Source organism: Dipodomys spectabilis, unplaced genomic scaffold (genome assembly GCF_019054845.1).
Source record: "Dipodomys spectabilis isolate Male_0828 unplaced genomic scaffold, ASM1905484v1 ptg000573l, whole genome shotgun sequence".
NCBI classification, from domain to species: Eukaryota; Metazoa; Chordata; class Mammalia; order Rodentia; family Heteromyidae; genus Dipodomys; species Dipodomys spectabilis.
Window position 1 is genome coordinate 1,386,187 of NW_024871250.1, and position 12,302 is coordinate 1,398,488.

The 12,302-nt window shown below is 54.4% G+C and overlaps 1 protein-coding gene across 1 annotated transcript; it reads right to left on the minus strand.

Annotated features, from left to right (window-relative positions):
* Positions 1-1,207: 1,207 nt before the first annotated feature.
* Positions 1,208-8,532, minus strand: Farsa (phenylalanyl-tRNA synthetase subunit alpha). Its single transcript, XM_042670692.1, has 13 exons — positions 8,374-8,532; positions 5,805-5,942; positions 5,618-5,716; positions 5,420-5,538; positions 3,993-4,085; positions 3,769-3,897; positions 3,566-3,681; positions 2,871-2,955; positions 2,659-2,758; positions 2,387-2,555; positions 2,226-2,303; positions 2,026-2,140; positions 1,208-1,541 (listed from the first exon to the last, which is right to left on the minus strand). Exons 1-13 carry the CDS (start codon positions 8,518-8,520, stop codon positions 1,406-1,408), a joined length of 1,524 nt encoding a protein of 507 aa, XP_042526626.1. The 5' UTR covers positions 8,521-8,532; the 3' UTR covers positions 1,208-1,405.
* Positions 8,533-12,302: the final 3,770 nt, after the last annotated feature.

A 12,302-nucleotide genomic window follows, 5' to 3' on the forward strand; every position in this document is an offset into this window, starting at 1 on the left:
GCTAGCCTTGAGCTGAAGAGCTGAGGGATAGCACCCAGGCCCAGATTTCAGGCCCCACGACCGGACCCAAAAAAAAGAATCTCACGGCTTTTTCCTGCAGGCTGATTTTGAACCGCAATCCTCACATCTCAGCCTCATGAGTAGCTAGGATTACAAGTGTGAGCCACCGGCGTCCGGCAACTTTACTGACCAGGCTGGTTTTGAACCGCTATCCTCAGATCTTAGCCTCCTGAATGGTTAGGATTACAGAAGTGAACCACCAGCAATTACCTTTTATTTTTTTGAACTAAGAACTTGCTATGGAGTCTGAACTGGCTTTGAAACATGACATCTTTCAGCCTCTTGAATGCTGGGGTTACAGCAATGTACTATCAAACCCTTTGCCTTTTATTTTCCTTCAACATCAGCACCTGAACTCAAAGTCTTCAGCTGACAGCACTAGAGCGGGATCTCTAGCTTGGCGTGTGTTTAAAGCTCAGGGCCAGGGCAATGTCCCTAAGCTAGTGTTCTACCATTTGAACCACAGCTCCGCTTCCAACCTGTTGGTGCTTAGTTGGAGATGAGTCTCATGACTTCATTGCCTGGACTGGCTACTGTTATTATTGATGAGATGGAGCTGCTCTTCCCCAGAAGGCCTGGCCCAGCCTGCCTAGGACCCACGCCACTCCCCAGCTTTTTTGTTGTTGGTCGTGGGGCTTGAACTCTGGGCCTGGGTGCTGTCCCTGAGCTCTTGATCTCAAGGCAGAGTGTTTTTTTTTTTTTTGCCAGTTGTGGGGCCTGAACTCTGGGCCTGGGCGCTGTCCCTCAGCTCTTCAGCTCAAGGCGAGCGCTCTACCACTTGAACTACAGTGCCACTTCCGGCTTTTTCTGCTTATGTGGTGCTGAGGAATTGAACCCAGGGCCTCATGCATGCAAGGCAAGCGCTCTACCACTGAGCCACCTTCCCAGCCCCAAGGCAGAGTGTTCTACCACTTGAGCCATACCGCCACTTCCATTTTTCTGGTGGTTCAGTGGAGATAAGAGTCGTACTTTTCCTGCAAGGGCTGGCTTTGAACTCTGATCCTCAGATCTCAGCCTCCTAAGTGGCTAGAATGACAGGCATGAGCCACGGCGCCCGGCTCCCAACTCTCTCTCTGGGGCCCCCTCACCTGTTTTCTTCTAGATTCAGTCCCAGGCTGAGACGGAAGGACCCCACTGGACCCTTAGGGCGTCTCCACATGGGGGCTGCGGCCCGCTTTATTGCACAGCAGAGCCACCCGCCCAGCTTCACGGCCGGACAGCCGGGTGACAGGAAGAGCCTCTCGTGGGCACGTGTCCGGGATGAGTCGGGGGAGAGAGAAGGGCTGGCCTCACAGAGGCCTCATCAGTACAGTGGGGTCACTGGTGAGGGCGGCAGGGCCTCGGATCACGCAGCCTCCTGTGTATGCGTGGGTGTGTCCACGTCCAGGCGGCACAGGGGACTGTCGTACACCATCTGCAGGTTCACCTTGTGGCCCACCAGCTCCCGGATGTTGTTGATGCCGTACTTGATCATGGTGGGGCTGGAAGGGAAAGTGAGCAATGAGACTCTCCACTTGGAACCTGAGGGCTTCCATCAGCTGAGGAAAAGCGCTGTGGCCCCCAAGACCTCCATGGCCTGCCACCTCCCCCATGTCCTCCCATTTGCCCCCTCGCTCTCTGGCTCTTCTCCAGACCCACCAGGCCCGGCCCAGCCTCAGGGCCTTTGCACTGGCTGGATGAGACATCCTTGCGTCTTCCTGTTATCACTGGTCTGCTCAGGAGCTGCCTCCTCCATGAAGCCCTCCCTGACTCCCTTGTCTGCTGAGCTGGCACTGCCGGCTCTGGGACACACAGCCTAGACTATTGGCTGCATTGACTCCCTGGTCTTGCTGTAGTTCACCTGGATTTCCCGTGGACCCAAGCGCGGTGGCAGACACAGATGCTGAGTGTCATCACGCAGGACAGATCCTTTGAGAGGCATGAGTGGACCTGCCCACGCCGGGCAGTCCGGGAGGGGGCACTCACCGCTCCAGCGAGAGCCCCCAGGCAATGACCGACACATTCTCAGGGAGCCCCATAGGCAGCAGCATCTCGGGGCGAAAGAGGCCTGAGTTCCCAACTTCCACCCACTTCTTCAGGCCTGCAGGGCAGAAGGAAGGCAGGGAGTTGTATGGGGGGTAGTGGAGGGAAGAGGCTCCCAGGCCACGCCAAGGGGTGCCCCAGACCTTGATGGTAGCTGAACACCTCCATGCTGGGCTCTGTGTAGGGGTTGTAGGCCGGCTTGAAGCGGAGCTGCGTGATTCCTGCAGGGGACAGCGGTGGCTGATGGTGGAAGTGGCTCCTCCATGCTCCCTGGCCCGGCCCCCAGCCCGCCCCGCCAGCTCACCCAGCTTAGTGAAGAACTCCCGCAGGACGCCCATGAGGTGGCCCAGGTTGAGCCCGTGGTCAGCCACCACGCCCTCGATCTGGTGGAACTCAGCCAGGTGCGTGGCGTCCAGGGTCTCGTTGCGGAACACGCGGTCGATGGAGAAGTACTTGGCTGGTGTGAAGGGCTTCTGGGGGGGGGGGGTGACAGCCAGGCCAGGTGGGGCCCGGATGGGGGTCAGAAGGTCCAGAGGCCAGCCAGAGCTAGCCACCCCTGCCCAGGCCACTCCGCACCTTCTGGGCCAGGCGGTAAAGGGCCCGGGCGCTGGCCGAGGTGGTGTGGGTGCGCAGGAGGTTCTTCTTAGCCTCATCCAGCTTCCAGCTGTATTTGTAACTTCAGAGCAAAAGGAAGGCGGGTGGTCCATGCACTGCCCTGGCCTTCGGCCTCCTTCCCCGGGCCTCCTCTCCCGCACCTCTCCCCAGGCCCAGCCTCCGTCCGGACTCACCCCTGGGAGCCGTAGCCACCCTGCGAGTGGGTCCGCTTCACACGCTGTACGTAGTCCATGGGCAGCTGCAGGGCCTCGGCTGGATCTAGCAAGCGGCAGCAGTGAGACTCGAACTCAGGGCCTCGCACATGCTCAGCAGGTGCTCTACCACTTAAACCACGCCCCTCTGACACCTTAGCTCAGAACTCTGTGAGGCTCCCACCTTACCCAGAAGATACTCAAGTCCTGCCCCAGACCTGTCCCTGCCTCTGTGTCTTCCCTCTAGTCACGACTCATTCCTGCCTCGGGACTCCCATCTACAGTTCTCCAAAAATATGGCCTCCTCCCTCACTTTACCTCTGTTTCAACAAAGACCACCCTCCCCAGCGCAGGGGCTTCTGCCTCCTTCCCGACTGTGTGTTAACAGATGAGGCACAAAAAAGAGAATGAGAGAACCATCTGCTGAGTACACTGTGAACTTTCTTTTCCTGCCAGGGTCAGGCCCTGGCACAGACTAAATGAGTGTTGAACCTCTGCCCTCAACTCCAGTGGCTAGGACGGCCCTGAAGATCTGGGGCAAACTGGCTCCTGGGAGAGGGCGCAGCAGGAGCAAAGGCCCTGGGGTAGGCACCACTGGCATATTCAGAGGAAAGCAGACATTAGACCATGGTGAGCGGAAACCAAGAGGCCCCTCAGCCACCCCAGCATGGACCCACCTCGCAGGAAGAAGGTGTCGTGCTGGTCCCTCGCGGGGTGTTGCTGGGGCTGGAAGAGGGCATCAAAGTTCCAGAAAGAGCTCTCGATGAAGTTGTCCGTTGGCATCTCGGTGAACCTAGGGGAAGACCAGCCTGATGTGCCCACCCTTGCCTGGGCCCAGGCGCTGTGCCCGCAGCATGCTCACCCTGGGCCCCGTACTCACCCCATCTCTAGGAAGATCTGCCGGAACTGGGAGCGGACCTTGAGTAAGGGGTGCAGGTGGCCGCTGTCGGGGGGCACTCCGCGGGCTGCGAAGTTGTAGGGCTTGAAGGACCTGTTCTGCCAGGAGCCACTGTGGGGGGACGGGATGCCCCAGCCTGGTGAAGGCTGCCCAGCCCCACCACCACCCAGCCCCACCTGGGCACAGCCTGTGGGCACCTGTGCTACCTGGAGATCATGTCTGGGCTCAGCTCTGCCTCCTGCTTGGAGATGCTGGTGCTGAAGGCCTTGCCTTTGCTTACCCAGTAGGTCTTCAGGGTCCTGCGGCCAGAGAAAGGCATGGGAGGTCACCTACGCAGCCACCTCACGTGGCCCCCCGCCCGTGTTCACTCATAGCCAGTCAACAAACGCGTGTGCCGGTGTCTGCTCCACACACAGCCAACAGCTGGGATGCAGTGTCGGTGAAATCTAGAGGGCGCTGCCACCACAGCCCTGTGAGAAGGGGCTGTTGTACAGACAGGGAAACTGAGGCCAGAAGAGGCCAAGTGACTTGGCCGTGGTCAGCAAAGGTAGACCTTTTGTGTGTGTGTGCTAGCACTGGGGCTTGAATTCAGGGCCTTGCGCTCTCACTGGCTTTTCTGCTCAAGGCTGGTACCCTACCTCTTGAGGCACAGCTCCACTCTGGCCTTTTTTTGTTTTGTTTTTTGGGGGGGTCGGTCGTGGGGCCTGAACTCGGCCTGGGTGCTGTCCCTCAGCTCTTCAGCTCAAGGCAAACACTCTACCACTTGAGCCACAGTGCCAGTTCCGGCTCTTCCTGCTTATGTGGTGCTGAGGAATTGAACCCAGGGCCTCATGCATGCAAGGCAAGCGCTCTACCACTGAGCCACCTTCCCAGCACCGACACCCGCCCTCCCCCGCCCTTTAAACACTAGTTATTTGGAAATAAGAGTGGCTACAAACCTTGATCCTCACTGGTGCGGGTGGCTCATACCTGTCATCCTAGCTACTCAGGAGGCTGAGATGTGAGTATCACAGTTCAAAGCCAGCCCAGGGAGGAAAGTCCATGAGACTCTGATCTCTAATAAACCACCAGAAAACTAGAAGTGGCGCTGTGGCTCAAATGGTAGAGTGCTCACCTTGATCTGAAGAGCTGAGGGACACCACCCAGGCCAAGTTCAAGCCTCAAGACTGACAAAACACAAAACCCTGATCCTCGGATCTCAGCCTCCTGAGTAGCTAGAATTAGAGGTCTGAGTCCCTGGCACCTGACTTAGGATTGACCCAGAAGATCCATAGGAAGAGAGTTCTTTTTTTTTTTTTTTGGGTCCGGCAATGAGGCCTGAACTCTGGGCCTGGGCGCTGTCCCTCAGCTCTTCAGCTCAAGGCTAGCGCTCTAACACTTGAGCCACAGCGCCATGTCCAGCTTTTTTCTTTTTGCTTATGTGGTGCTGAGGAATCGAACCCAGGGCCTCAGGCATGCAAGGCAAGCGCTCTACCACTGAGCCACCTTCCCCAGCCCAGCCCCAGGAAGAGAGTTCTTAGCAGTAGGGGCAGCAGGGGCAAAGGCCCTGGGGTCACAAATGCAGATGGAAAGGCGGACTGGGGGGAGCCATGGTCTCCCCCACACCCCACTCTCCCCAGCTCAAGCCACTCACACTTCAGTCAGCAGCTTCCTCTTCCGCAGTTCATTTCTTTCTTTTTCAGCCAGTTTCTCGGCCTGTCCCCCCTGGACCAACTGGAGCCGCCGCTGCACCTCATCGTCTATGCTCTCCACCTGCAGGAAGTGAGGTTTGAGGCCTGGGCGCCCCTGCGGCCCCCACCCCGTGTGCCCACCTGCATACGGGGAGACTCACCATGCGGAACACACGGGGCCCCTCGGCCGCGCTCTTGTCCACGCGGATCCACTTGTTGGACATGGCCTTGCTGAAGCCCACCTTCCCGCTGGGCAGCCGCTGGGGGTGTCAGGCAGGGGTGAGTGGGTACGCTGCAAGCCCCCTCCCCACTCCCTGCACTCCCTCACCCCTGCTTGCAGGCAAATACCATGAGCTCGCTCTGCGCCAAGCCCTCCGCGGGGACACTCTGGAACACACGGGCCTCGTGGCTGCCCTCCCGGGCCATCTCTTCGCCCTCCGCGGTCAGCTCCCAGCGCTTGGTGGAGCGAAGCTCAGCCTCGATCACCTGCAGGGAGATGGGGAGCACGAGTGGAGGTGGGTGCAGAGCCAGGCCTCTTCCCCAGGCAGCACCCGAGGCTGAGATTTGAAGCCCAGCCTCCCAGCCGAGGGACCCAAGGCAGGACGTCCCCGGCCCAGCCTCGAGGTCCTTCATGTGACACACAGTTCTCTTTTAATTTTTTTTTTTGGGGGACGGTGCCATTAGTGAGGCTTGAACTCAGGGCCTTGTATTCTCTTGACTTTTTCATTCAAGGATAGTGCACTACTACTTGAGCCACAGCTCCACTTCCAGCTTTTTGGTGGTTCATTGGGAATACGAGTCTCAGGACTTCCCTGCGTAGCCTGGACTCAAACCATGGTCCTCAGATCTCAGCCTCCTGAGAAGCTAGAATAACAGGAGCTACCTGTGCCCAACTAAGTTCTTCCTTTGTAGTGCTAGAGATGGAATCATGGTCTCCTGCATGCTAGGCAAGTGCTCCATGCTCCTGCCTTTTTGCTTGATTCCTCAGTTTTGGGTTTTTTTTGTTTTTTGGTCAGTAGTGGGGCTTGAACTCAGAGCCTGGGTGCTGTCCCGGAGCTTTTTTTGCTGAAGGCTAGCATTCTACCACTCTGAGCAATGGCACCATTTCTGGCCTTTTCTGTTTATGTGGTACCGAGGGTTTGAATCCAAGGGTCATGTTTGCTAGGCAAGCATTCTACCACTAAGCTACATTCCCAGACCATGTAACTTCTTATATTTTTTTTTATTTTTTAGGGTCCGGCATGGGGCCTGAACTCTGGGCCTGGGTGCTGTCCCTCAGCTCTTCAGCTCAAAGCTAGCGCTCTACCACTTGAGCCACAGCTCCACTTCCAGCTTTTTTCTTTTTGCTTATGTGGTGCTGAGGAATCGAACCCAGGGCCTCAAGCATGCAAGGCAAGCACTCTACCACTGAGCCACCTTCCCAGCCTCCTTCAGTTTGTTCTTTAGACAGGGTCTTATACTTTTACCCAGCCTGTCTTGAACTCTGATCATCCCACCTCAGCTTCCTAAGTAGCTGGGATTACAGGTGAGCCCAACTGTGCCTGGTTCCACCATAACTTTGATCTCTGCAATCTGAACATGAATTTCAAATCCAGTTTTACTAGCCCCCTACTAGTGACAATAGTGAAGTTACTAATCTGTGTCGAGTACCATTTGTCGTATCTACCCAATGGGGACAATAAGAATGCCATCATTCTAGGATTATGGCAAAGATTAGACAACAACTAAAACTAAGACTAAAGTAGGCACAGAACTTCTCTTTAAAAATAAGTGGCACAGGGCTGGGAAGATGGTTCAGTGGTAGAGCGCTTGCCTTGCATGCATGAGGCCCTGGGTTCGATTCCTCAGCACCACATAAGCAGAAAAAGCCGGAAGTGGTGCTGTGGCTCAAGTGGTAGAGCACTACTAGCCTTGAGCTGAAGAGCTGAGGGACAGCGCCCAGGCTCAGATTTCAAGCCCCACGACTGACAAAATGAATAATAAATAAATGGCACAGATCCTGATGTCATGGATCTAGCTTTCTGGGTGGCCCGTGAGCTCCCCAGAAGCATCTGGGACTCCATCACCTTCCATGTAGCCCCATCAGAATGCTGGGATTTACCCCTGTCATCCTCCACCTCCTTTCCTTAACAACCACCTCCCCAAAGTCAAACACCATATCCCTACCAGTCCTTCCTAAAGGTGCTCTAACTCCTGCAATAACTCCCTAGTACCTCTGGGAGATAAATGCCCTACAAGGCCTTGCAACTCTGTCACGATGGTGTCTCTCTGGCCCTCTGACTGAAGGAAAGGACAATGCTTCCATGGAAGGGGCCTGCAGGCTCTACCTCCCTTTCTTCCAATCCCCGTTCAACTCTTTACTCGCTATGTGACCCTGGGAAAGTTACTAAACCCTCCTGGACCCAGCTTCCTGCCGCTCCCCAAGGGAACCCAGTGCTTCCCACAGAAACGTGTGGGAAGCACTCCTCCCTCCCCCCCAAAAAAAGATCCCTAAAAACTATGCTTTCCTCTCCACAGGCCCACACCCGATTCTGCTGTCCTATCCATCGGGGCTGTTTTCCCTGCACCCCAAATCTGCGTCAGTCAGGCATCACTGCTGGGTCACACACACACACACACACACACACACACACACACACACACCCCTCTGACATTTGAGAACCACTCTGATTAGATCGCAACCGTCCTCCCTGTCCGCCATCACACCCCAACCCCAGTCCCACACACCGGGGCCATGCATCCGACTCCACAGACGTTTCTCACAGACCGAGGATCACCGGTGGACCCCCACATTCACTCGTGCTAGAGTCCCCGGCCGGGGCATCCGGGGGGATCTATCCCCACCTCGACCCGAGGCCGGCGGGCCCGGACCCGGGGCTGACCCCCGGCCCCACCCCGACCCCGGGGTGCCGCTCACCTCGCCTAGGGCCTGCAGGCTCTTCACGGCGCCCACCACCGCCTGGTGCTCCACGCCCAGCTGGGACGCCAGCTCCGCGCTGTCCAGGCCGCCCTCGGCCGCCTCCAGCCGCCGGAGCAGCTGCTCCGCCACCGGACCGTCCGCCATGTCTGCTCCCAGAGCGCACTGCGTGCTCAAGGCCCGGGGGCGGGACTATGGGAGCGGAACCGGAAGCCGCGCCATCTTGTGTGTGGCGGCCCGTCGTGCGTGACTCCGGGGCCGCCATCTTAAGTGTGGGAATGGACGCTCACTAGATGGGATGGGCTCCGGCTGTTCCACCTGCACTGTGGCGAAGTGAGTGGCATCTGGTTGACCGGCGAGGATACACTGATGGCTTGAAGGGGACTGAAGTTCACTTTCTTTTTTCTTTCTTTCTTTTTTTCTTGGTGGGTCGTGAGGCCTGCACTCTGGGCCTGGGCGCTGTCCCTCAGCTCTTCAGCTCAAGGCGAGCGCTCCACCGCTTGAGCCACGGCGCCACTTCGGGTTTGCTGGTGGTTCCTTGGAGAGAAGAGTCTCACGGACTTTCCTGCCCAGGCTGGCTTTGAACCGCGATCCTTAATGTCAGCTGGAACAAAGCCAGCAAGATCTTATTTCAAAAACAGTATGGTGGGGCTGGGAAGGTGGCTCAGTGGTAGAGCGCTTGCCTTGCATGCCTGAGGCCCTGAGTTCGATTCCACAGCACCACATAAGCAAAAAGAAAAAAGCCGGAAGTGGCGCTGTGGCTCAAGTGGTAGAGCGCTAGCCTTGAGCTGAAGAGCTGAGGGACAGTGCCCAGGCCCAGAGTTCAGGCCCATGACCGGACCCCAAAAAAAAAAACAGTATGGGGCCAGCTCCCTCCTTTTTAATCCTTGCTACTCTGGAACATCACCGTTGGAAGCCAAAACCAGGCAGAAAATCTGTGAGACTTTTCTCCAATAAACTATTTAGGAAAATCAGAAGTGGCACTGTGGCTCAAGAGATAGATAGATAGATGGATAGATAGATAGATAGATGGCACAAAGAGGGTCAGGGACAGGACCCAGGCCACAGCACATCATTGCCAGGTTTCTGGTGGTTTATTGGAGGTAAGACTCTCATGGACTTTCCTGCCCAGGCTGGCTTTGAACTGCCTTCCTCAGATCTCAGCCTCCTGAGTAGCTAGGATGACAGGCGTGAGCCACTGCAGCTTGGCCTGTGAATTTATTTTTTAGAACCCAATCCCACACACATGAATTATCTCAAATTTGGAATCTTGACCTTAGATGAATAAGGATTATTTGATGCATTTGAAAACCTAGATTTATTTGGTTCTGGTGGCACCACAATTTTGAGGTATTTATGGATTCTTCCTAGACTCTTCATAGGTTTCTGTTTTGTTTTGTGGTGTGTGTGTGTGTGTGTGTTGGTCGTAGGACTTGAACTCTGGGCCTGGGTGCTGTCCCTCAGCTCTTCAGCTCAAGGCTAGCATTCTACCACTTGAGCCACAGCGCCACTTCCAGATATTTCTGTTTATGTGGTGCTGAGGAATGGAACCCAGGGCCTCATGCATGTGAGTCAAGCATGCTACCATTGAGCCACCTTCCCACCCCTAAACCCTTCATAGGTCTTTGGACCATAGGGTGAACAAACATTCATTTCTGCCCCATAAACGTTTCTTGGGTATCATTCATGATAGAGAATGAGCAACAAACATTAGTACCAGCCAGGCTCAGTACGTTGGCTCACACAGGTTATCCCAGATATGCAAGCGGCTAAGACCTGGAAGAGAGTGGTTGGAAACCAACCAGGGCAGAAGTTCTGAAAGATTCATCTCCAATACACCAACAAAAGCTGGACTGGAGGAATGGTTTGAGTGGTAGAGCATCAGCTGAGCAGCAATAAAGAAATGAGAGGATGACACCCTGGGAAGGGGAGAAAAAGATTGTTGATACAGTCTTTTCTACTTTTTTTTTTTTTGCCAGTCCTGGTGCTTGAACTCAGGACCTGGGTACTGTCCCTGAGCATAACGCCACTTCCAACTTTTTCTGTTTATGTGGAATGGAACCCAGGGCTTCATGCATGCTAGGCAAGCATTGTACCACTATGCCATATTCCCAGCATCATTTTCTTACATTAAATCTTTAAAATCAAATACATGTTTTACACTTGTAGCAAATCTCATTGAGACCAATCACATTTCAAATGACCATTGATTGATCATATGCAGGAAGAGATTATGTTAAAAAACTAGGTAGTTTTAGGCAGTGGTGCTGGGGCTTAAGTGGTAGTAGTTGATCACTTGCCTTGAGTTGAAGAACTCAGGGACAGCACCAGGCCCAGAGTTCAAGCCCTATGACTAATAACAACAATCGAAAAAAAAAAAAAAATAGGTAGTTTTAGCCAGGCATAGGTGGCTCATACCTCAGAAGGCTGAAACTTGAGGATTGTGATTCAGAGTCAACCCAGGCAGAAGTCTGTGAGACTCTTATCTCTAATTTACCACCAGAAAACTGGACATGTTGCTATGGCTCTAAGTAGTAGAACCCTAACCTTGAGCAAAAAGAGTTCAGGCCCCATGAGTGACCAAAAAAAAAAAAAGAAGAAAAGAAAAACAAGTAGTTTTGATTTGAGTCTCACTATGTGGTCAGGTAGACTTTGAACTGTCCATTTTCCAGCCTCAGCAGCCTTAGTGTGCAATACAACTGGTTTGTGTGTGTGTTGGTTCTGGGGTTTGAACTCAGGGCCTGGGCCCTGTCCCTAACCTCTTTTTGCTCAAGGCTAGTCCTCTATCACTTTGAGCAACAGCACCACTCCTGGTTTTCTGACAGTTCATCAGAGACAAGAAAGTCTCAGGGACTTTATACCTGGGCTGACTAGGAACTGCGACCCTCAGATCCCAGTCTCCTGAGTAGCTAGTGACTGACTGCTGCCTTATTCCCCCAGGTCAAACACATCATCAGGTGTGTGCTCACATGCTTGCCCGCAGGCAGGTCATTCTGACCTTGGCTTAGCTGGAGGCTTCTTCACCCCAGGTGAAGCATTCTACCTTGGGCCTGGCCCAGAACAACACCCTTGGTCCCCAAGAGACCACAGCCTTTTTTTTTTTTTTTTTTTTAATTTTGTTTCCTTGTTAAGACACATAAACCCTGCCCAAATCCAGTCCCTTATACAACCTCCAAACCTGTTGGAAGGTCTGTGCTTGTTGATGACCAAATCCTGTCTATTCCTTTTCTGTTCTCTACTTTTCTTTTTTTTTTTTTTGTCGGTCGTGGGGCTTGAACTCTGGGTCTGGGCGCTGTCCCTCAGCTCTTCAGCTCAAGGCGAGTGTTCTACCATTTGAGCTACAACGCCACTTCCGGTTTTCTGGTGGTTTATTGGAGATAGGAGTCTCATGGTCTCTCCTGCCCGGGCTGGCTTTGAACCGCGATCCTCAGATCTCAGCCTCCTGAGTAGCTAGGATTACAGGCGTGAGCCACCAGCGCCCAGCTTGTTCTCTACTTTTCTAACACTAGGATTACAGGCCTGAGCCACCAGGGCCCAGCAACAAAGTGTTTTGGGGTTTTTTTGTTGTTGTTTGTGGGGCTTGAACTCTGGGCCTGGGTGCTGTCCCTCCACTCTTCAGCTCAAGGCAAGCGCTCTACCACTTGAGCCACAGCACCTACTTCAGGTTTTTTCTGTTTATGTGGTGCTGAGGGTCTCATGCATGTGAGACAAACACTCTACCACTGAACCACCTTCCCAACCCCAACAAAGTTTTAAAGCCAGTTCGGTGTCACTCAAGCTGACATAGGACATAGGACAGAGGGAGTGTGACCAGCAGGCCTGGGCTGGTCATTTTGGTCTTGGTTATTTTCCAGAGGGATCCAAGTGGGCAAGACTAAGTAATGGACTTTTGGGGGATGGGGAGCAGAGTCTTTATTTTCCAGCTTTCC